Below are 25,469 nucleotides of genomic sequence, written 5' to 3' on the forward strand. Positions count from 1 at the left end.
TTATCCTAAATATATTATCTTTAACCTAACCCTAGGCCCTAACCCTAAACTTGACAATAATCCAAACACTAAACCTAACCCTAACCCTAATTGTTAACATAAACCTAACCATGATGTTAACCCTAACACTAACCATAACCATAACCCTAAATACAAATTAAACATTATATAGTATAACTCAAAATTGATTACATAAAAATTTATTAAATTAATATTATGATAATAATTAATTCACATTGTCTAAATATAAATACAAGGGAAATTAATTTTGTTTTTTTCATATATATTCAATTTCAAATCCTACTAGCATATATATCTTATATAATCTATATAAAGAACGTCAAGATATCTCAGCGTTTAATCTTTATACAGACCTAAATATAAACTCTATAGATTAAACACCAAGATATATCTTGGCGTACTTTATATAGATTCTATAAGATATATATGCTAGTTTTTTAACTGTTGTGGGGAAATGTGTATCATGATAATTTTTTCTCTGAGAAAGGTCCTAAAATTTTCTTAATTTTAAAAAATCCAACTTAATAGGGCCTAAATTTTTTAAATTCTTCCATACCTCATGTCATGTTTCTATGTGGCTTTTTAAGTGCATTATAAGGAGATAGCGTGTCCCATGCAAGTTTTTATAGTAAATTACATAGTTATTTTCTAATATTATAGTAAATTGGAACAATGTGGTAGTGGTGTAGTAATATGTTGTCATAACAACATTTTTTTGTTTTTAAATTATTTAAAAGGGGGAGGTTTTAGGTGTATCCAATGTTAAGGAAAGTATATTTTACAATTTTGTAGGAATGGGTAGAAGAAAATAATATTTAAAAAAAGTTTAATACAAAAAGAAAAAAGAAAAAAGAAAAAATTAATAGAAAATTGAGTGAAAGTGTTATTAAAAAATAGATATAAAACAAATATATAGAATTTTATTGTGAAGTTTTGTTATAATTAATTAATTTTTTTGTGAAATTAATATATATATATATATATATATAATATTATTTATTTTATTTGGTAATAAAATATTTTATAAATAATTATTTAGTTGTATTAGAATTAAGTAATGCCATAAGAATGACATTTCTTGTACTTAAAATTCCATGTCATTTATAAATTATATAAAATAAAAAAAGTGTTTTATGCGAAATGGCTCTGCAACATATCCGTGAAATGGCTCTACAACTTAACAGATATGCAGACATCAAAGCAATCGAAGAGAGGAGAGAAGCTAACATAATTGCCACAACATCTCACAGGGCTCCCTTATGGCAAGAACACAACTGGGCAAATTCATAGCAGTTGAGAAAAATTGGGCAGAGAACTCAGACATAAAAATCTTCATAGAACTTGATGCTCTGTAAAAAGGAGATTGTTAGGATGACAAAATACAAACAATTAGCGTTAGTGTTAGCAAATCAGAATTTAAACAGTAGCCTAATCAACCATATCAAGAGAGATGTTAAATAAGAAATGGAAAGCATTCAAAGATACAAGAAATAAAACCAAATTCCTCCAAATGTTGACAAAAACATCATAGTGGCTCCTCCCTTGTTCCTCTCCTCTCCAAGTTCCCAAATGAGTGTAGCTTTTAGTAGCTTTTTACACTATTTTTGGATGTCTTAAGGACATTCAAGATTATGAAATAAAAAGCTCATGAAATGCAAACATGAACAAAGTTAGAAATGAGATTATTATCTAATCTAGTGTTGATTTTAGTCCAAAAGAGTAAATGTAAATGCTTATGCTAAATGCTCTCTAAAATTCACTATAGGTTAAATGCATACAAGTTTTTAGGATCTGGATTATGAAGAAATGGGCTTTATTTATAGGAAAAGTGGAGCAATGGATGGTTGAGATTGAGCAATCTCAACAAGGGTCAGGATTGAATGATATTCAATCCATGTGAAGGATTTCAACCCAATCCCAGGATGACAAGTGTCAATATGAGATGAGTTGAGAGAAGAGGGAATAAGCATTAAATGCTTGACATGACCTGAGAGTTAACTTGGGAGTTAAGATCAAGGTTGGGTTGAGTGAATAAATTCATTATTCAAAGAATAATGCTTTTATCCAATGGATAAACTCTTGTGCAAAGGTTAAAGGGATAACCATGGTGAAAGCAATAAATGCTTGAGGAGACACATGGGTCACATGAGAGTTGAGCTAGGGGTCAAAGTCTCTAACCATGGGTGCAAGTGGAATTAACCATAAATGGTTATGTAAGAGCCATTAATGGTCATGTAAGAGCCATTAGTGGTTTGGAAGACTTTAGAGGTTAAATTGTTGAACACACAAAACATTTAATGCTTTTCAAAGACTTTGGAGTCTTTGAGAAGTAACTTCAAGTTGCTTAGGAATGTGACAATAATTAGGGGATGGATTAGGCTAATTAGGAAAGGGTTAGAAGAATCTAGAAGGGGGTTAGGATTGCAAGTGGGTTTGGTGGGTGAGAGAAAATAGGATTTAAATTTAAAATAAATAAATTTATTTCAACTTGTGGTTGCAACTTGCATTTGTAGGAAATTGCAAGTGGGGGGGTGAATGATTTAAATAAATGTTTTTAATTATTTATTTAAAAGACGAAAGGGGGATTTAAATTGAATAAATAGGATTTATTCATTTAATTGATTGTGAAATTAGTTTAATGAATTAATTAAAATAAATTAAATAATTTATTTAATTAATAGGAGAATGTTTGAAGATGAATTAATTAAATATTAATTTAATTAACTAATGGCTAGTTGATTTTTAATCAAATAAATAGCAAATATTCATTTAATTAAAATAGACAGATTTATGTGATTACATTTGCCCCTTTTTGAGACGGTGCAGTTTATCACATTGTTTCAAAGAAAGAAAAATAAGTGTGAAGAAATATGCCCCATAAATATAAATTTAGTGGGTGGTATGCCCGCTCGAGAGATGGGCCAAATTTTTTTGAAAAATCGGGCGATCTCTCGAAAAAGAATGAAAATTGGCGAGGTGATAGAAGAGAAGATTTAAGTAAGACTGGTGAAAAAATAGAAGAAATTGGAGATAAAATGAAGAAACAGGAGGCACGGGAAGTTTACGAGGACCACGACGGTGAGCTGGGGAAAATTAGGGTTACGACGAAGGGTATAAATGGGGGGAAAGGGGTGAAAACAAGCTCATTTGCATTCACGACCATAGTGAATTTTGAGCTCTGAGAGTGAGTTTTTAGAAGAGCAAGGAGCAGTTAGGATGTCGGTTCCCATAGAAGAGCACTGATTAGAGCGAATCCAATGATTCCAGCGGCCAGACGGCTACGGACCAGCGGTATGTAAATTTGAATTTTTGAATTTCATTCATTTTTTATATGTTTTTTTGCTTAGTCCAAGTTGAGTCAATACAATAGCGCTAAAATGATGTATTGGAACTATTGTCAACTAAATTAGCGCTATTGTGCCGCTATAGCACTATTGCATAGTGGTTTTAGCACTTGTGTCAAGTCTAGGGCTATTATATAGTTGCTTGAGCACTTTTGTTTGTTTAGCGCTATTGAGTAGTTGATTGAGCGTTGTTGTTGTGAGGTGGTGCTATTGTAGAGTCAATGTAGTGCTATTGTTGATTTAGCGCTATTCCATAGTTGATTTAGCGCTGTTGTGTTCAAAATAGTGCTTTTGGTTGGGAAAATAGATGCCCCAGTGTGCTTTGAACAAGAATCTCTGGATGCCTATGACGGATGGATGGAGAGGTGAGGTGAGAGTTGTTTTGAACCAGAGCAGTCCTGATGAGACTTAGGTCATTAGGATAAATGCCTGTTGTAGTCTAGGTGTGTAATGATGGCTTACTTGTTGAGACCTGAAGATACTTGATCAAAGTATCTGTTGATGGTCTAGGTTTAAACTTAAGAAAGTTTGAAACAAAACAACTAATGATGATGGTTGATGAATGTGTGTAGGAGGATCTTTGCATCTTACAGATGTGAAAGAGGCATCCTGCCACATTGGTGTTGCGCGATCGATTGAATATGCCCATGATTTGGATGAATCGTGGGTTGACCACAACATTGGCGGAGCGATGGCATAGTGAGACATGCGCATTTCACTTGGCTCAGGGGGAGATGACAGTGACCCTAGAGGATGTATGGCGCATCCTGCACATTCCCATTCGAGGAGAGCTGGTGACATATGACCAAGCATGGGGGACATTAGTATTGCAGAGATTCTTTGAGGAGGATGTCTTTATTGATGATGGATTGATATCCTGGGAGGATATAGCAGCCTTGTATGAGCCATTACCAACAGTGCTATCAGGGATTGTTGGGGGACTACTATGTCCAGATCGACGATCACATGGACTTGTCATTGGTTGGGGTTAGGTGATCGAGCAGATGATGACAGAGGGTACCCAGTTTGCATGGGGACCGTGCGTTCTATCATACTTATATCGAGATCTACATGAGTTAGCATACCGAGGGGTGGGCTCATTGGGTGTGGGGATCATGCTGCTGCATATTTGGGCTTAGGAGCGCTTACCTGTTACCCGACCAGTTATTCTGATATTCCAAGTAGTGGATCAGCCATATGTATACATGTATGGAGGTATGATGACAACCCCACCTAGGGAAGTTAGAGTGGTGGCGGCGAGCACTGGATGATTTGGATACAGTGATATAGAGGCTGTACATGGTGTGTGATCCATGGGATGATGATGCAGAGGCATTTCCATATGTGTTTATGACATGATACCTCATTGGTAGGACAACCTACAATGTGGAGAGACAACTTCCTGGTAGAGTATTGAGACAGGTTGGGCAACAACAGGGATTGCCTAGTGGATCAGGAGAGTATGCATGGGTGGTCCAAGAGAGGGACTTATGGGGACCAGTGTTACCTTATGATCATGCATTGGCAGAGTTCCACAATAGGAAAGACCATGGCATATGAGGCCAAGGGTAGTAGATGCAGGGGTCTCAAAGGAGTACACTCAGTACATTGCAGCACATCCGATTTCATGGATATTAGATTCGACAGAGCCGATTCTAGATTTTGAGGAGGATAGGGGTCGAAGATGGAGGAGGAGAGGAGGTCATGGAGTAGTAGGTGGACGAGGGAGAGGGGATGGTGGTGGTGTGGATGGAGTAGGTGGTGATGGAGGAGGAGGAGGGGGTGAAGGTTTTGGAGGAGGTGATGGATTCGGAGGTGGAGGTGTGGGTGGTGGATGGTTACAGTGAAAACGGAGAGGTGGGAAGCCATTGCGGCTATCTCAGGGACCTTTGATGCAAGGAGGCATGAGACTAGGTGGTAGGGATGTAGGTGAGGGACAAGCACCTATGGATATAGGGGAGGGAGCCACTAGAGAGGGAGCCACTGGAGAGGCACCTATGGATATGGGGGAGGGAGCTACAGGTGGAGATCTGCGGGACCATATGATATTATATTTGTAGATGTGACTAGAGGATATGGAGGCAGAGGTGGCCGCTAGAGATGTGTAGCTATTTGCATGAGAGTCAGAGCTGATGGTAGTGCTATGGGAGAGAGATCAGGTCATGAAGATATTTGCGGCATTGTAGGAGAGAGTACAGGTGGGAGTAGGAGTAGGAGCATTGGGTCCTACTGGGAATACGATGAGGGAGATGCGGCGAGCACAGGAGGAGATAGATTATTGGTGGGGGTTATATGAGCAGGTGGTACCAGCTAGTCAGCAAGCACTTAGCTATTCCTAGATGCGGTGGGCGAGACCAGAGCAGTCTTAGAGGATGTAGAGTAGTGGTGGTGTGATGGGTCCTCCACAAAGAGATAGATTTGGTGGTGCAGAGGCTAGTAGGGGAGTAGGTGGTGATGGTGGTGCGGCATCTGGTCAGAGTGGTATCTGAGAAGGCATTTTTGTATGCTTTTACATTATCATTTTGGAATATGTCTTGGATGGCTCTTGGTAGCCGATATTTTGGACTTCATTGTACTCTGATACATGTATGTTTTTGGCGATATGATATGATATATGAGGAGATCCCATATTTTTGTGTTGATATGCATTTTGATGATATGGATGGATGTATGCAAGATGATGATCTTATGATTTATGCTTATATGGATACTTGTACTTGCTATATGTATGCATTGATGAGATGATTTCTATTTGCATGTTCTATGATGATTTATTCCTACATGATGTCTATATGCATGTATTATGAATGTGATGCTAATATGTAGATGAAGGTTTATATATTTGTACATGATGTGTTGGTGAAATTCTTTATGTATGTAATGCCATGATGATGATGTATGCATAATGAAATGATGCTTAAGATTATATAGGCAATATCATGTACTTTATGTTGATGCGATGATGAGATAATGATATGAAATGATGTTTGATTATATTGAGAATATAATGCTTGATTTATGTAAATACATTTAGATGGTTAAAAATGAATGCAATATGGATAAACAAATGTAAGGTACACAAGTTTACATGATGATATCTAAATGAATGTAGATGTGTAATGTATAAACTAATGTTGAGACAAATGGTTTGGTTTATGATTTGATAAAATATGACTAAGTGAAATGATAATGTTATGATAATGCAACTTTATGAGAAATGAATAACTGCACCGAAATGCAATTAAAAGGATAATGAATGCATTGTAATGAATCCTAAATGAAATGAAATGAATGAGTATAAGGACGTACTAGATGTATAGATGAATGCACTTAACTAATGGATATACATATATAAATGCATGCAACTATGGGAATCTAAAAAAATGCAGGGTAAACAAGTTTTTAAATGATGGTAAATGATGATCAGTAACTGACACTAAATGATTGTATAGTAATGGCTAATAATGATAGTAAATGCAATGATGAGGAATTTATAAATGAATGTAAATGTCATGATTTGTGAAATGATGAAATGATATAATGATGAATGATAATGAGCTATATGTATTTAAATGCAACTAAATGATTTGAAATGCATGCTAATGAAGATTTTAAGATTTTAAATAAACCTATATGCAAGTAAGTGAGCTGGGTTTATGCAAATGCAACTAAATGTAATGATGATGTGATTTATGATAATGAAAGCAAGTTTGTTGAAACTTTTGCATGATGCACTGATGATGTATCAGAGATCTCCGTCATGATTGTATTTAATACCAACTCAATTTCACATAACTGCTCATATTAACTTGTTCACACTTGCATACAAAACCATGCATATGAATAATGAATGATTAAATGGATGGGTGACATGCAACAAAATGCAATATAAATAGATGGGATGGAATGACGAGCCATAGTGCTTTATTTTCATCATTGAGCATGATAATATCAAACTTGGGTGAGGCAGTAGGAACCAAGGATGGAGTATTGTACCTGCAAACAAACATCATAAATAAAGCATATAGAATATGGATCCTCGATAATGGTTCATGCTCATATGGTCGAGGTATACTTTGTAATCAGCAAGCCATAGTGATCTGTGACTGTATTTTGCATATGATCACGTAGCTTAGTGAACTTCCCACGTAGAAACCATTAGTACATGCCCCAAAATTTCATTGGAATAATTCGCAAAAGACATACAAACAATGTTTAGGAACCATCCCGACCACTATGATCACTTGTGGATATCCTAGAGTAGCGTAGGAACCTGAAATAAATGAATAAATAATCTACAAACCAACCAAGTACTTGATAGCTTTAAACAAATTTTTCTTGCCAAAAAAAACGTCATCTTGTCTTTGTTTTGGTAAGGAAGAATGCATCTTTGTTAAGACAGTTGGTGTGTTGATTGTTGATTGTTTGGTTGATGTGATAAGTGGTCATCTTTTGAGCATTTCCATATTTTTTTTTTGGTATATACTTGGATTCATATGTACAAAAGCCTTTGTCATGTTTTTGAGTGATTTTTGATGTTTTTCGAATGTTTTTGGATTTTGTGAGACAATTTTCCAATGTTTTTGGGTTTTTGATGATTGTTTTGAATGTTTTTGGATTTTGTGAGACAATTTTGAATGAAGAACTCACTGAATCACAAGTAATGCAGAATCCACTTCCATCAATAGGTCAAGGGTATTGCCCCCAATATTTAGACATCAATATGAAAAAGCGAGATGCAAGATGCATGGAATATTATCCTTGATTGCAGATCAATAACAAGCCATGGTTTTGGACTAATGGATGTGTGGATGCAATGAATGTGATTGCAACAAGTTTGAAAGACAATGGAGCCATAGTCTTTACAAGTGGTGCTTGTTTGCTAGGTTTTCACCGTCGCACTTACCCAAGGTGCCACCGGAGTGGTTGTTCACCATTTGGATGCATGCTTTTTCTTTACTATTTTCATGTTTTTGTATTTTCTTCAGGACATTTTCTGAATGTTTTTGGTGTTTTTCCTGATATGTATGGGAGCCTTATGCTTTGTGCAGCTTAGGTAAGATAGCTTCTGCACTGTAGACTAGTGAGTAGGAAGTTGCGCCTGTAGGGGTTCGAATGCTAGTTTGATATGCCCTGTGTTGGATTCAATTGAACATGCCAATCACGACTGGCATCATTGATGGTTTTCTTGAGGATTCTCAATATGTTCTTGTTTGATGCTTTGGCCTGACCATTTCCTTGTGGGTAATAGGGAGTGGAAAAGCGGTGTTGGATATGAAACTTCTCACAGAGCCCACAGACATCTTGATTTTTGAAAGGAAGACCTTTATCTGTGATGATGGACATGGGTACAACATACCGACAGATGATGTAATTTAGGATGAATGAGGTGATTTGCTTGTCGGTGACTTGGGTAAGTGGAACAGCTTCGATCCACTTTGTGAAGTATTCGGTGGCGGTAATGATGAAATTGTGACCATTGGATGAAGATGGATGGATTTTACCCACAAGATCAATTCCCAATTGACAAAAGGGCCATGGTGTTGTGATTGGTTGTAATTCTTGTGCGGGTGCATGTATCAGGTCTCTGTGAACTTGGCATTTCTTGCACTTTCTGAAAAAGTAGTAGGAGTATTTTTCCATGGATGGCCAATAGTATCCACTGTGCATGAGTTTCTTGGATAGTGGTGGACCGCTTGCATGAGTTCCACAAATTCCTTCATGTACCTCTTCCAAAGCCTTTGTTATCTCATCCTGTTCTAGACATCAAAGGAGAGTACCATCAAGACTGTGTCGGTATAGGGTTTCAACAATCATGGTATATCGAGCGGTTTGGTGAATGAAGGTTTTACATTGGTTATTTGATTAGTTAGGTGGAAGCGTGTGATCACAGAGGTAAGTGTAGAACTCACTGTACCATGGGGATTTGGAACCGACAAGGTGACATATCATCTCAGATTCGAGTATATCATAAGCAGGAATCCAAAGTTATTCGACCAAGAACTCGTAGTCTGTTGAATTTTGTGGAAGATATAGGAGAGATGCAATGGTAGCCATAGCATCAACAGCTCGATTTTGATCTCTTGGTATCTGCTCAAAGGTGATAGTAGTAAATGATGCCTTGAGATTGTCCACCATTTTCTTGTATGGCATGAGTTTTTCATCCTTGGTTTGATATTCATTTGTTACTTGTCGGATGACCAATTGGGAGTCGCCATATATTTGTAACTCTTTCAATTTCCATTGTATGGCTAGTCCGAGTCCTATGAGCAAGGCCTCATATTCTGCTATGTTTTTCGTGCATGGAAATGTGATCCTGTTAGACTTCAGGATGCTGTCACCTTGAGGTGTGGTAAATAGAATGCCTGCCCCCGAGCCATGCCTAGTGTATGAACCATCAAAGTATAGTTTCCATGGTTGTGCTGTTGTGATCATGAATATCTCTTCATCTGGAAAATTGGAAATAAGAGGATGATTTCCTATGAGGGGTGCATCGGCCAACTGATCTGCAATAACTTGTCCTTTGATAGCCTTACGGTCCACATATTTGATGTCAAATTCACTTAGAATCATAACCCATTTGGCCAAATGGCTTGTCAATGCTGCTTTGCTGAGTAAGTACTTTAGTGGATCGATTTTAGGAATGAGTTGTACTTTATGTGTTAACATATAGTGCCTTAGTTTAGTAGCTGCCAAGATTACTGCTAGGCAAACTCACTCAATAGGTATGTAATTGAGTTCATAATCGACCAGTGTGTGAGAGATGTGGTAAAAAACACACTCTTTCCCTTCTGCATTCTATTGAGCCAGTAGTACACCCAATGTTGTACTTGTCGCTGAAATATAGAGCAATAGAGGTCTACTCGGATCTGGTGGGATCAACAATGGTGTATTCATGAGATAGTCTTTAAGCATCTAAAATGCTTGCTGGCATCTGGTATCCCATTGAAAGCGGATCTTTTTGTGTAACACGTGTGTAAAAGGATGGCACTTATTTGCTAGTTGTGCAATGAATCTTCAGATGGACTATAGCCGCCCTTGTAATGTCCTTAGTTGATTGATGTTCTTTCAAGGTGGCATGTCCATGATTGCTTTGACCTTTGCAGGATCAACCTCAATACCTTTGCTTGAGACAATGTATCCTAGACTCTTCCCTGAAGTTACTCCAAAGACACATTTCTTTGGGTTGAATCAAACATGATATTGTTCCAGTCTGTCAAAGATTTTCTCTAATATTTCTATATGACCTTCTCTTGTTAGTGATTTTGCCAGTAAGTCATCGACATAATCTTCCATTATGGTATGCATCATGTCATGAAAGATGGTAGTCATTTCTCTTTGATAGGTCACTCCTACATTCTTTAGACCAAAAGGTATTACAATCCATAAGTCATCGACATAATCTTCCATTATGGTATGAATCATGTCATGAAAGATGGTGATCATTGCTCTTTGATAGGTCGCTCCTGCATTCTTTAGACCAAAAGGCATTACATTCCAGCAGTATGTGCCCCATAGACATGTGAAGGTTGTCTTATGTTGAACCTCCGGTGCGATCTTTATCTGATTGTACCTTGAAAAGCCATCCATGAGTGAAAGCATGGCATGTCATGCTATTAGGTCCACTATTATGTCGATGTTGGGTAGGGGGAAGTCATCCTTAGGACATGATTTATTTAGATCCCTGAAGTCAATGCAAATATGGATGCCCCCATTTGGTTTGCCGATAGACACAATGTTGGATATCCAATCTGCATAATCAATTGGTCTAATGAAACCAACATCTAGGAGTTTCTTGAGTTCTTCTTTGACGAGTACCGCAATTTGAGGGTGCATCTTGCAAAGCTTCTATTTGATAGGTTTGGCTCCTTCTAGTATAGCGAGGTGATGCATGACTAAATCCAGATCAAGACCAAGCATGTCTGCATATGACCATGCAAAGTTAATTTGATGTTTCTAGAAGAATTTGACAAACTTAGGTTGTTCCTTTGGAGTTAAAAGAGATGCCAGATGTATGTGGTGAGGAGTTTCAGGATTCCCCATGTTGTATTCTTTTGTCTCTTCAATGAGAATTGTTGATCGTTCCTGCTGTGTACTAGAGGGGAGAATGTCAAACCTTTCATCCTCAGGCACCTCAGAGAGGTTTTCACCATTGGATAAACTCTTTCTTTTTACTTTGCGGGATCAAACAGTGCCATAGTGTGGTCTTCAATGGAAGATCCATGTTTTATTGTAATATTTTTGCAGCTGAAAGGTTTGGCATCCTCCCTAAAGTATGTTGCACTATTAAGTTCTATAGCGAATCCATCTTTGTGATGCCCGCTTGGTATGTTATCCCGTAGTTCCAAAAATTCAATGATTGCCTCATCGTTTTGGAAATAGTCAAGACATGGGGTATTAGGTTGGTTCCATTCGATGAGTTCAAGATGGATAATGGGCATTACCTCATCAATTAGGTTAAGTTTGTTAGATGTGTTAGTGGGGGTTAAGACATTGTGGTGAAGGTCATTGATGGTACTCTCCCTATTAGAATTAGGCATAGGATGTGACGTAGGGTCTGTGGAAGGTGTTTCCAGCTCAGGAACCCAAGAGGTCTTTATATGTGCTTCTTCGTAAATAGGGATGTCTTTGTGAGGTGGAGGGGGTGATGCATCTTCATCATCTAAATTATTAAGCTTTATTGAATCAAATTCCCACTCATGCGAGTCGGTCTCTGAGTTTCTTTCCAATAGCCGATTACTATACCATACTAGGATGTCCTTTGAGTTAAGCACTGTAGGTGTGATCGGCTGATGTACCTTTGTAGATGAAATGATCAATGATGCAAGATGGATTATGGGGATCAATGAATATGATATGGGAAGTGTTGGTAGTGTTGAAGTTGCTTCTGCTGAAATTGTCAGTGTTGTCAATACTGCTATGGGTTCCCATATAGTTGCTGCTGCTAATGGTGATATTGAGGTTATTGCTACTGCTGATGGGGTTGCTAGGATGACTGGTCTTGTGGATGGTTTTGCTGGGATTTTTAGCCTTAATGGGGCAGTTGCTATGGTGCACAGTGCCACTGATATAATCAAAGGTGACTTCTTTATAGTCGGTTGATATAGAGGTTTGTTGGGTTTTCCTTTGAATCTTAGCTTAGGAAGGATCTCCTTTTGAAAGCCTAATCCTGTATTATCTTTGGGCTTTAATTTTGGCTATAGTGGTTCATGTCTTCCTTGCTTGGAAGGTCCCAAAGCACTCTAACCATCATAACCCATTCTTTGCATAATGAGAAGGCCTTTTCCATACTAATCTATTGGAAGCTTAGCTTGTGGAATGTCCAAGGTGATTGGGTCTTTATAGATCCATTCTGCTAAGTCCTCATCTCTGGTCTCTTCTTCTTAACTCTTTCCGAGGATGAACGATGTCAAAGTACATGCTAGCTTGATCAGTGGTATTTGAAGTAACCATTGAGGTTTACCATGAGTTCTAGGAGAAGTAGGCATTTGTCCAACACAAAAGAGTTGGCTCAAATTGTACTCCCCAGGACCTTCCTCTGCTACTTTCATCTTTAGCTTCTCTTGCTTGGGTATAGTGGTGTTTGAACTGGAAAAAGTGGTTGGACTTACGTATGATGTGGATGAGATGGCTTCTCTGTTGTTGGGAATGGTAATCTCTGGTTGATGACTGATATTGTGACAATATGCAAAGGGGTTTGCATCACCTAGGATTGTGATTTCTACACCATTATGCAGAAACTTGATACACTGATGGTAAGTGGATGGAATGGATTACATGGCATGTATCTAGGGTCTTCCTAACAATAAATTGTATGGCAAAGGAAGGTTCAAAACTTGACAGATGATGTGTTTCACCATTGGACCTACTCAGATTGGTAGCACCAAAACTCCTTTGGATGAACGCTCTGCATCATCATAGGCTTTGATTGTTATCTTCTTGTAGGGATCCGCTAATTCAATTACATATCCCAATGTTGTGACCAATTATAGTGTACAGATATTCAGGCTTGCTCCATTGTCGATCAAGACTCGCTTGATCCTACATTGGTTGATAAACCCTTCAATGTGGAGTGAGGCGTTATGAGGTTGCTAGAAGAATGTGTTGTCACTTTCAGAGAAAGTGAGACGTGGTGATGACCTTAGGTTTTCGATGATGTCTTGGAATTGATCTGTATTTAGGTTTGCAGGGACTGACACCTCTTGGAGAGCTTGATCCAAGATGGTTTTATGAGATGGAGATAGGTGCAGTAGCTCTAAGATAGATATTAGTGTGATAGTTTTATCTAATTGGTCCACAAGGTTATACTGCTTTGGGATAGATGTGGTGCCTTGTGAAGTTGCTTTTATGGTAATCTTGTTGCGACATGTAACAACATTGTAGTTGGAACTGGGATTTTTAATGGTATAGTTGCAATTTGTTCACTGGCATCATATCAGTGATTCATAGTGTAATTATACGTGGCTTGCGTATAATCAGTGGTGTCTATGTTTCTCCCTGAAGTGGAAGGACCCCTTTGATCTTGTGATGGAAGTGGATTTTTAAACATGAGATGATCATTGTTTGTTGTCTTTGGGTCATGTCCTTTGATTTCGATCTCACCTCGGTCAATAAAATCTTGGATGAGATCTTTCAATCTGTGACAATTGCTTGTCATATGCCCTTTCCCTAGATGGAAATCACAATGTTCAGTATCCCTCCACCATGAATGTTTGACTTGAGGTTCATAATTTGATGTTTTGGGTAAGGTCACCAGATTTTGAGAAATCAACTGACGTAACACTTTTTCAATGGGTTCCCCTAAGGGAATATATGTTCGTTTTGGTTTAAAATTTTATTAACGTTGTCTGGGTTCCTCTTGAGGGACATTGCGTCCTTGATTTGGAGGAGCAAATATGTTATTCTTGGGTGGGGGGTTTTGTCCTGTAAATCACACCACAGTTTGTGCACTTTTGATAGTTCTTGCTTCCACAACCTTGTCGTTAATGATGTTTTTGTTTTTGTTCCAAAAGTTAGGTTTGTCACTATTGAAGCGTGGGCGAGGACCATCCTTTGGCTCATTATATATCTTGATAAGCCCTTTTTTATGAGAGCCCGCTCATATTTTAAACCTTTGGTGATCATGTCATTGAAAGAATCTATTTCTTTTACGTCTAGGTGAAATTCCATTTCTTCATTTAAGTTGGAAATAAATATTTCCACTAGTTCTTGTTCAGGTAACTAAAGAGAATGTCTGCTAGACATTTGACGCCATCATTGCAGAAAGACTAAAAAATAACTCACCTAGTTTTTGTTTAGTGTTACATAGATCAGCCATTGTGATATCACATTGAATTTTGTGTGAGAAATGTGCTAGGAACTTCTAGATGAGTTCTTCAAATGTCCTAATGCCACCAGGTAATCGGGAAAACCATGATGCGGTTGTTTCTACCAAGCTTTGGGGAAAAAGTTGCAATAGGTATGTATCCTCGTATGCCACTTTGAGGCAAGATGAATGGAATTCTCTAACATGATCACGAGGGTCTCCTTTTCCTCGGTACTTTTCGAACTTGGGTGTTTCAAACCCTCATGGAAAAGGTGGCATATGAAGATTCCTATCAAAGGGATAGGGACAAATGTCATTAAGTGAAAACTAGTTAGTTTTCACACCACTATGAAGCTGTTGGGAAAGATTTTCTACTTGTTGCCGCAACATGTCTATTTCATTTGGAGGAGGAGGAGGTGGGGGATTACCTTGATGAAGGTTGTATTTGATTTGATCTCGACCTCTTTCATCCTCATTGCCACTTTGGCATTCTGATGATTGCCTTAGTTGTGCAACATCAAAGTCAAAGGGTAGTTTGGCTCCTTCTTGAGCAAGTCTTAAAAAGTGAGCATCGGTATTGTTCCTGAGTATTTCATCAAACAGTCTATTAAAGAGAGGGTTGTGTTGTGCCCTTTCTATTGCTTCCGGAGTGGGAGTACTTGGATTTTCGTCATTGGCATTTCCTCCAAGAGCTTCTTGGAATTCATTGATATTTTCCTCCTCTTCCTCTTCAATTTCTTTTTGTCTTGACCGTGATCTGGTATGAGCCATTTTGTTTATAAGTTTTTGTTGAAGTTGGGTGAAAATGATGATGAGTTGTTGATGAAATGAGATATCTATGTTTGGTGGGGTGCTTTGCATATGGATCCCTAGCACTAAAGGTAGATGTTACCAAAGTTCTTTCTTGAATTGCTTGTTGTGTTGGATTGACAAAGTTTTATGTGATAAGGTGTAGAGAAATCTGAGATGTATTACATACTCAAGTACCTAGTAATGAAAGGATGCACTCAGAAACTAGTTTTAACCTGTGTAGAAATGCCTCTTAGGATGAGTTTATCCTAGATGTAGAGACACTCTAAAAGTGATGTGTTTTGTGTTTGATTCAAGCAATATCCAAAATAGAACTTAGGACAAAAACCTCTTGATATTTTGAGAGTTGGAATGGATTGATGATGTGTGAATGAAGGAAAGGATGAGATGCTAACTTTAATAAAAACTCCATGGTACATAGGGGACAAATTCTTCCTCTTCTCTTTCAGGAGTTGGTGGTTCTTCCCAAGCTACGTTATATGTGATGCAAATGTCTAGAAAGAAGTCAGGATTGATTTTGCCTTCTTTGTTTTTGTGATAACTCAAAGCTCTATATTGAGTAAAAGCTCTGCGGTCTATAGACTTAATCAAATTCGTTTGATTTTCCTTGAAGATATAGACACATGTGACGTAAGAAAGCTCTATGAGAGACAAATATTTGTCTATTAAGATAGAAAAATTTCCTCCTTTTGATAAAAGCCTTTGAGCTCAATGGTCTTCTCTTCAAGTTGACATGTTGATGAAGATTCTTCTTTCTTAAGATGTGAAGAATGGTCATATAGTTTGACACTTTTGTTATTCGCACTTTGTTTTTGATCTCTTGTTTTTGAAAATGTTTGTGTTGGATGAATACTTGTTTTGGATTTAGATTTTATGATGTTTCTTTGACAAGAAAACAAAGCAAGCACACAAACACAAGAATGTTGCCTCAAAAGGCACATGTAAGTATGGGTCTAGATCAACCCAATCTTTTGAACTTTTATGACCCTTTCCTTCAAATGTATTTTAGGTGTTTTCCAAAGCCTGAAGTCGGCTCAATTTGCACTAGTCTTGACTCAAAAAATGAAAACACTTCAAACACTCTTTATCCCTAAGGTCAAATGGCCAGTTGCGATAATTTCAGCCCACATCTTGATATTTCTTTAACTTTGGTACTACATACCCTATGAATCCCACCATGGTAGGTAAGGATGTGATATACTAAGTCTTGCATGAGCATAACAAATAGATGATCCCTATGATGGGGGAGTCACCACTTTTATCAGGCTACAAGTAACCTTTCAAAAACCTATGTTTCTACTCAAGGAAATATGTATGGTGAGTATCTTGGGAGAAAAACCTTTTATACTCTTGTACTGAATTTATCACAAATATCCTCAATCAATAGAATGTGTGGGCTACTACTTAGAGGTGTTTAGTAATTTTCGATGTTTTTGGATATAAGTTAATTCTGCAATGACTCACTTAAGAGCCTTGTAACTTGTGGTGGGGCCCATTTGTCCTTTTGGTAAGTTACATTGTAGGAACAACTATACCCAAGGCTACAACTTTCGCTCACACCTGATTTCTATAGCAGCTCGAAGAATTTACTGTGTGAGGTCATTCCCAAGAGTGATGTGTCCCTTGGCAGGCCTCTCTTAAAATGATAAAATTTGAGTGTTACTAACACTTTTCTCTTGCACCTAGGACCACAAAAGCCAAGGGAGAGGATAGTGTGTGTTAGAAGTAGGACCACTCGACAAACTCTTTTTGCACAAGTGTGCCAAGCACAAAATACACTTGTTCTTTTTAACTTGTCATTGCAATGATGTTCTATCTATTCTCAGATGTTTCTCCAACAACCATGATGTTCTTTTTAACTTCAAAGGCAATATGTCTGAGTAAACTAGGAATTTGAAATCCTGGTCAACTGAAACTGAAACATGCATGCATGAAGTAAATTATTTTCGCAAAATGAAACAAGTTGATTTTTCTTTTTACTTCGACAAAATTGAAGTGTTGATTGTGAATTTCCTTAAGTTCGATGCAAGAAATGAGATTTGTCTTGTTTTGTTTTAAGCACCAAAATAGGGTGTATCCTAACTTGCAATGAAAGCAAATTTGTGGGATTTTAAATTTGTTCTTTTTAACTTGGACAAATGAAGTTTGTTTTCAAACCCAAGCTGAAAAGTGTGATTTAATTTTTAGAACCCAAAATGAAGTGTGTAGTTCAATTTTAAACAAAAATAAAAAGTAAATGTTTATGCTAAATGCTCCCTAAAATTCACTATAGGTTAAATGCATACAAGTTTTTCAGGATCTGGATTATGAAGAAATGGGCTCTATTTATAGGGAAAATAGAGCAATGGATGGTTGAGATTGAGCAATCTCAACAAGGGTCAGGATTGAATGATATTCAATCCATGTGAGGGCTTTCAACCCAATCCCAGGATGACAAGTGTCAACATGAGATGAGTTGAGAGGAGAGGGAATAAACATTAAATGCTTGATATGACTCGAGAGTTAACTTGGGAGTTAAGGTCAAGGTTTGGTTGAGTGAATAAATTCATTATTCAAAGAATAATGCTTTTATCCAATGGATAAACTCTTGTGCAAAGGTTAAAGGGATAACCATGGTCAAAGAAATAAATGCTTGAGGAGACACATAGGTCACATGAGGGTTGAGTTAGGGGTTAAAATCTCTAACCATGGGTGCAAGTGGAATTAACCATAAATGGTTATGTAAGAGCCATAAATGGTCATGTAAGAGCCATAAATGGTCATGTAAGAGCCATTAGTGGTTTGGAAGACTTTAGAGGTTAAATTGTTGAACACACAAAGCATTTAATGCTTTTCAAAGGCTTTGGAGTCTTTGAGAAGTGACTTCAAGTTGCTTAGGAATGTGACAATAATGAGGGGATGGATTAGGCTAATTAGGAAGGGGTTAGAAGAATCTAGAAGGGGGTTAGGATTGCAAGTGGGTTTGGTGGGTGAGAGAAAATAGGATTTAAATTTAAAATAAATTTATTTATTTCAACTTGTGGTTGCAACTTGAATTTGTAGGAAAATGCAAGTAGGGGGGTGAATGATTTAAATAAATGTTTTTAATTATTTTTTTAAAAGAGGAAAGGGGGATTTAAATTGAATAAATAGGATCTATTCATTTAATTGATTGTGAATTTGGTATAATGAATTAATTAAAATAAATTGAATAATTTATTTAATTAATAGGAGAATGTTTGAAGATGAATTAATTAAATATTAATTTAATTAACTAATGGCTAGTGGATTTTTAATCAAACAAATATCAAATATTCATTTAATTAAAATGGACAGATTTATGTGATTACAAAATTCAACAAAGCTAAAGGTAATCTAAAAGATATAACTATAGAAACTACTAACGACACATATACTCTAAAGTAGGTCTGGTTCAATGGGCAGGTGACAGAAGATCTAGTGTTTTGCAAGAAGTTAAACCCTAATCATCAGAAGCCGCAAGATTCAAATGTGGACATAAATGTAACACCAAATGGAAAAGTAGACATACAATTTAATATGAATAAGGGTGGCTTTATTATAAACACTGGACAACAAAGGATTGAGAATACCCCAAAAACTACTCCCTCCCCCATCTTGGGAATCATCAGTAACAAAACCATGGAAATTTAGACCCTTAACAATGAAGAACAAATTCAAAATGAATTGAACAAGGTTATAGATAACCTAATGGGGAAATTAGTTGAGGAATATGTAGGTGAAATACTCATCGATACCCCAGCCAAATTGACAGAGATTGATAATATCCCCAATATAGAACAAGTTCAGCCCATCCACAGAATACCCTCTTTGATTGGTAACTCTAATAAAGAGGATCAAGAAGACATAACTCCAACCTTTACCAACCTAGAGGACTCCCCTATGGTGGAAGGGTTGAATGCAAATGGGGAAAGAGATTTCATTATCAAGGAATTAATCAACATGTAGGTAGAAGATAATAACACAACAATAGATAATAACCTAATTAGTCCATCAATCAGAGGTATTATCCAGACAGGAAGTAAAAGAACAACTCCTGATTGTGCAAAATCCATAAGCAACAAAAGAAAGTCTTTTTTAGACAAAAGAAAGATGGACAAGGTTGCAGAGAGGCAGGCCAAAATAATAGCATTACTGGGGCTAGGAAAATCTCCCCCTCCCTTGGCAAAGGTATAAACATACTTACCTAGAATGTCAGTGGCTTGGGAGCCCCTAACAAACAAAGACTGGTTAAGAGAAGTATACTGAAATCTACCATGGATCTAGTTCTAATACAAGAAACAAAACTAAGTAAGAATGAAATAGATAATTTTAGCAAGAAATTAAATCAATGGAAAATGGAAGTAGTAGAATCTATAGGGGCATCAGGAGGGTTAGGTATAATGTGGAGAAATAGTATGGTTGCATTCACATGCCTATCCAAAATGCAAAATTGGATGGCTAGTAGGGTCAGAACACTCAGGTTTAACCTTGAGTTTATAATCATTAATGTATATGGCTCAATCCCAACAGAAAAGAAGAAATCAGTGTGGCAGGAAATCGAACAATTCTTAAGGATGCAGGAGGAATCACACATCATCACAGGTGGTGATTTCAATAAAATACTATACGCAACAGATAAAAGCAGTGGTAATACAAACATGAAACAATCACAAAGAGACTTCGTTAATTGGATAAATAACAATAACTTATTTGGAATTGCAACAAAAACTGGCTTCCACACATGGAATAATAGGAGAAAAGACTTCACTAACATTGCAGAAACATTAGATAGATTCTTCTTTAAGGGAGATCTAACTGAGTTCCACAGAGAACTAAAAACCATGGTGCTACCTTGGTCAAGGTCTGATCACTTCCCAGTTCTCTTAGAACTTATGGGGGAAACAGAGAAAATGGGATATCTCTTTAAGTTCGAGAGAATGTGGTTTACATATGAAGAGTTCCTCCCCAATATACAAAAATGGTGGAAGGATAGTAATGTTGTAGGATCAAAATTATTTTGTCTGGTATCTAAGATGAAAGAAATTAAGCACAATTTACTAGATTGAAACAAAGAGAAATTTAAAAATATTTTTGAGGAAAAGGAAAGACTTGAGAAAGAATTAGAGACAATAAATTATGATGTGATGCAAAATGGGATTATTTTTGAGACATATGAAATTGAGAAGAGGCTCCTCAGTGAATATGAAAGCATCTTAGTAAGAGAAGAGATATATTGGAAGCAAAAATCACAAGAATCATGGTTAGAATATGGGGATCAAAATAGCAAATTATTTCACAACAATGTTAAAATTAAAAGAGCAACAAATAGAATAACCCAAATCACTAATAATAGTGATCAAATTATAATGGATCAAGACCAGATTGTAAATGATTCAATCATGTATTTTGAAAACATTCTCAACAATTGAGAAAATTCAGAGCTCACCAACAATAGAATTTTAAAAAACAACATACCCAACCTAATAACAAAAGATGATTAAAAAAAGTTAAATTCCAAAATCACATACAAAGAAGTTAAAACGGCTCTGGATCAATTACATGGACATAAAGCCCCTAGACCGGATGGCTTTCCTTCTTGCTTCTTCCAGAAATGCTAGTACATCTTAGGGCACAAGGTAACAAATGCATTGGAATCTTCCCGCAATGCCGGAAGATTCTTAAAAGAAATTAACAACACTTTTTTGGCCTTAATCCCAAAGAAGGAGAATCCCTCAACATGGGATGAGTTCAGACCCATTTCTCTATGCAACATGATCTACAAGCTACTAGCTAAAGTCATGGCTAATAGATTAAAAATATTAATTCCTATCATAATATCAGAAGAGAAGACATGATTTGTACCCAATAGATCTATCTTAGATGGGATCATTATTATGCAGGAAGCCATTAACTCTTGCCAAATCTAGGGGTAGTCCAATATACTACTAAAACTAGACATCAAAAAGGATTATGACAAAGTGGATTGGTACTTCCTATGCAATTGCATGAAGGCCTTTGGATTCAATAAACAATGGATAAATTGGATCTACTTCTGTATATCAAACCCTAAGTTCTCTATCTTACTAAATGAGAAACCGAAAGGCTTTTTTGAAACCTCCAGAGGACTCAGACAAGGGGACCCTTTATCCCCATTCTTATTCACAATAATGTCTAAAGCCCTGGGAAGGAGTTTGGAGGAAGCACGAAGGTCTAAAAAACTAGCCGAAATATAGATCACGAGTGGAGTAGACCTGTGTACCCATCAACAATTTGTGGACGATGCAATTATATTGAGAAAAGGATAGCTAAATAAAGCTAAGGAGATTAAAAATATATTAAACTCTTATGGAATGGCCTCAGGATAAATGGTAAACAAAGAAAAGTCAGAAATATTTTTCTTCAATACAGGTCCACAGGAAGAACATAGGATAGCTTCATATCTAGGATACAAAAAAGGACATCTACCATTAACATATTTAGGGATGCCTCTAGATAAAGGCAATAGAATAAACAAACTTTGGGATCCATTGATTGAAAAAGTAAGGAAGAAGCTGGCATCATGGAAATCCCTATGGCTGATAGGGGTAGGTAGATTAACTTTCATAAAAACATTATTATCAACAATGCCTATATACCTTCTATCTTGTTTACCTCTTCCATCAGGAACATATAAAAAACTTACTCAAATTATGAGAGATTTATATTGGAATGGTGCAGAAAATAAAAATAAAATGAAACTAATTTCATTGGAAAAGATATGTCGAGAAAAGTGTGATGGAGGAACGGGAATAAGGAAAGTATTATGGCAAAATAGGGCCTTAGGGGAAAAATTGGCATGGAGAATATATGTATCCCCAGAAGCGAAATGGGCTAGAATCCCGAGGAGAAAATATATGTCACAAAATCAAAGAGAGGCTATCTTTAGGGAAGCACATTCCCCCAAGGGATCTAGAATCTGGAACTTTATAAGAGAAAGTTGGATACTCATTATGAAGTACCTATCCTAGGATATCTATGATGGTAGAATAACTTTGTTCTAGGAGGATTCTTGGGGTGGTCACCCCTCAATCGATAGCTTAATGGATAAAAACAACATTAAAGATCAAATGAAATCCTTATTGGGAAACAATGTAAGGGATTACATGGTGATGGCACCTAAATCAATAATAAGATGGACATGGAAAGACATGTCTCATCTATTAGTGGACAATAAAGATCAAGTATTGTTGTAAATAATAGAAGGCAGGACATTAATTCTCAGACCTAGGCCGGATGAGCTTATATGGTCAAAATCAAAGAATGGACAATATAATTGCAAATAAGGTTTTAGAACCATCTATGAGGAGGCAAAATTAACCAAAGACTACTCCCCAAACTATAGAACTTCATTATGATGTTAGAAAACATGGATGCATGCCTTACCAATGATTGAATTTCATGATGATTATGATGATGCCATTGTGTAAATTATTTCATGTGGATAATATTGGATAATTGATAATTTGATTGTTATGATGTAAATTGTATGCAAAGTGTCTGATTTATACTCTTTTCATATATTAATATTGCATGTGATTATTTGAGATTACTAATGTGCAAAGTGAGATGTGCAGGAAAACTAATCCAAGTGACCATGGAAACTATTTGGAGAATCAAGCTAAACCTATGTTTGTTTGTGAAGCCAAGGATTGTCTATTTGGAGAGACAACACCTTGTATGTAATGTGTTTATGTTTGTAAATGTGAATTCTTGAATGTGTGTTTAATTTGTATTTGTTAATTTTGTTAATTCTAAAAAAAATGACATGCCATGCATATTTAGTAACATGTATTTTTATGGTGTCACTTGACACCTATGTTGTGATGTGAGTTGGAAATGACATGTCCTTTGGAGGGAATTTGTGTAACTAATGCATTATTCAAAATATCTTAGTGTGGTCCCAATAGAGCCTTGGTTAGAGAGTCATTAGAATTGTCAACTCAAGTTTGACCCGTAGACAAACTTTAGGTGGATTTCTAGAGGGTCAAACTAACTCCTAAGGTTAGGTTTAGGGAACTTTTGAAGGCACTTATGTTATACCTATGGATAAAGGTCAATTTTAGCCATGTGAACACTCACATGTGGTTGTGAAGTCACCTCAAAAGTGAGTTTTCCAAAATGGGCAAAAATTCAACTTTTGAAGATTTCTCCTTGGTTAGACAACCTTCCATTTGAGTGATAGCTTCTCTTCCCCACTTTCTCTTACCTTTTTCAGTTTCCATTTTCAGAAAACCATGTAAGAGGTTGGGAAGACCAACCTATGAGATCTCACACCCTTTTCAAGGAATTTGGAAAGTGTGAGAAGAGCCTACTTAGGGAATGGATTCAAACTTAGGATTTTGATCACCCATTCTCCAATCTTGGAGACTTAGAGTTGCTTTGAAAATTTGGGATTAGAAGTTGCATTTTTGGTTTTGGGAAGAAAAGACTAGTGGATTGGGCAACTCTTCTTCAACAATTCCCCATACCTTTTTGTAGGATCAAAGGCTAGTAGTGTTTTTCCATGCATTTTGATTATCATAATTTTATGAAGGAAAATTTTCTTTTGTATTAGCTTTTTTGTATATGTGATATGTGGTGTTGGATGTTGACTTCCTTTTTGTGTTTGTATTTGTGATGTTTGTGATTCTCTTGTGTTTTGGGTGTTTCAAGGCCACACTCACCATTGGGAGGGAAGAGTAGACTTGGGGTGAAGCGCTACTTGACAACCTAATAGTGTAGAGACTCTCTTCTTGTAAGAGAGAGATACATAAGGGTTATGGGACCCTTGTTGCATTGTTTTATGCTTATGAAAAAGGGGGTCATAAGGGGAGATATGAGCTTGTAATCCATGGGGGACATAAGGGATTTTTTGAGTCAAGTATGTGACCTTGAGTTGGTTGTATTTTTGGTAGCCTTGTGAAGGCATTTTTTCCTCTTTCTTGTAGATCTTCTCTAGGTGCTTGGTCCGCCTTCACCCCATAAAGTTAGTCACATAGTTACAATGTAAATCCTTAGGTTGGGAGTTTATATGTTGTTTAAGTCTTTCTTGCATGTATTGTTGAGTTTGTTTGTAACCTGTTTAGACTTGGTTGTTTGTAACCCGTTTAACCTTGGTTCTCCTAGCTCGGTGGTGACTTCCTGTAAGCCTAGGTTGGGAGGTAAGCCTCCATGGTCACAACCTATAAGTTTTATTTGCGGGTTCAAATTTGGGTTAAAGGATGGAGAAGAGCTAGAATTCCTAAAGTTGTGTTAAGAAAGCTGAAAGTGCACCCCTTTGTTATCTACCTATCTAAATCTTCTTGTTGTATTTATTCTTTTCAATAAAAGTGTAATGAAGGAAAGACTCTCCTATTTTGTGGAGAGCATTGTATCAATAAAAAAGAAATATTGTATTTTATTAGAAAGTATTCAAAAGACTATGAGTAAAAGAATGTGTTATTCTAGTAAGTTTATTGTTTTAGCAGCAAGAAAAAAATTATAAATGCATTATGTATATGTTGTAATCTTCTTTGAAAGAAATGAATAAAGTTGGCAAGTTTTATTTTTTAAATGGAATTAAGTTGTCCAGTTTTTGATTTAAGAAATTGTCAAATAAATAATCTTGAAAGATTTAAACTTTATATACATCTCATTTTTAAATCCGTCTGAACTATTGAGTAGATTCATTCAAAAAAATATTCATTTGCAAAAGTAGGAGTAAAGAGAAATAAATATGTATATACAGTTTGCATAATTTCTTTATAAAAGAAAATAAATTACATGGAAAGGAGAATAAAAAGTTAATCCTTTTTCTTATATTCTAATTTAGTATTTAAATCAATGTTTTTATATATTCACACATTCCATTTAGATTAACATGCTCACTATATATATATATATATATATATATATATGTAAAGCCGAAAATCGAACCCTAGGTGTTCCCCCACTCCATGGAGAGAGAAAGGAGGTCACTAGGATTGACGGTT

General features: G+C 36.5%; 1 protein-coding gene across 1 annotated transcript; it reads left to right on the forward strand.

The window, feature by feature from the left end:
- The first annotated feature begins 12,200 nt into the window (after positions 1 to 12,200).
- LOC131859135 (uncharacterized) lies at positions 12,201 to 20,546 on the forward strand. Its single transcript, XM_059212685.1, has 2 exons — positions 12,201 to 12,375; positions 20,011 to 20,546. Exons 1-2 carry the CDS (start codon positions 12,201 to 12,203, stop codon positions 20,544 to 20,546), a joined length of 711 nt encoding a protein of 236 aa, XP_059068668.1.
- Positions 20,547 to 25,469: the final 4,923 nt, after the last annotated feature.

This window comes from Cryptomeria japonica, chromosome 10, assembly GCF_030272615.1.
Source record: "Cryptomeria japonica chromosome 10, Sugi_1.0, whole genome shotgun sequence".
Lineage (NCBI taxonomy): Eukaryota > Viridiplantae > Streptophyta > Pinopsida > Cupressales > Cupressaceae > Cryptomeria > Cryptomeria japonica.

Bases quoted from the DNA above. Each gene is read 5' to 3' on its own strand.
- LOC131859135 (XM_059212685.1), top strand. From the start codon at position 12,201: ATGGGGATCAATGAATATGATATGGGAAGTGTTGGTAGTGTTGAAGTT. The intron at 12,376-20,010 runs GTTTTGCTGGGA...CAATCCCAACAG, and splicing joins GATGACTGGTCTTGTGGATG to AAAAGAAGAAATCAGTGTGG.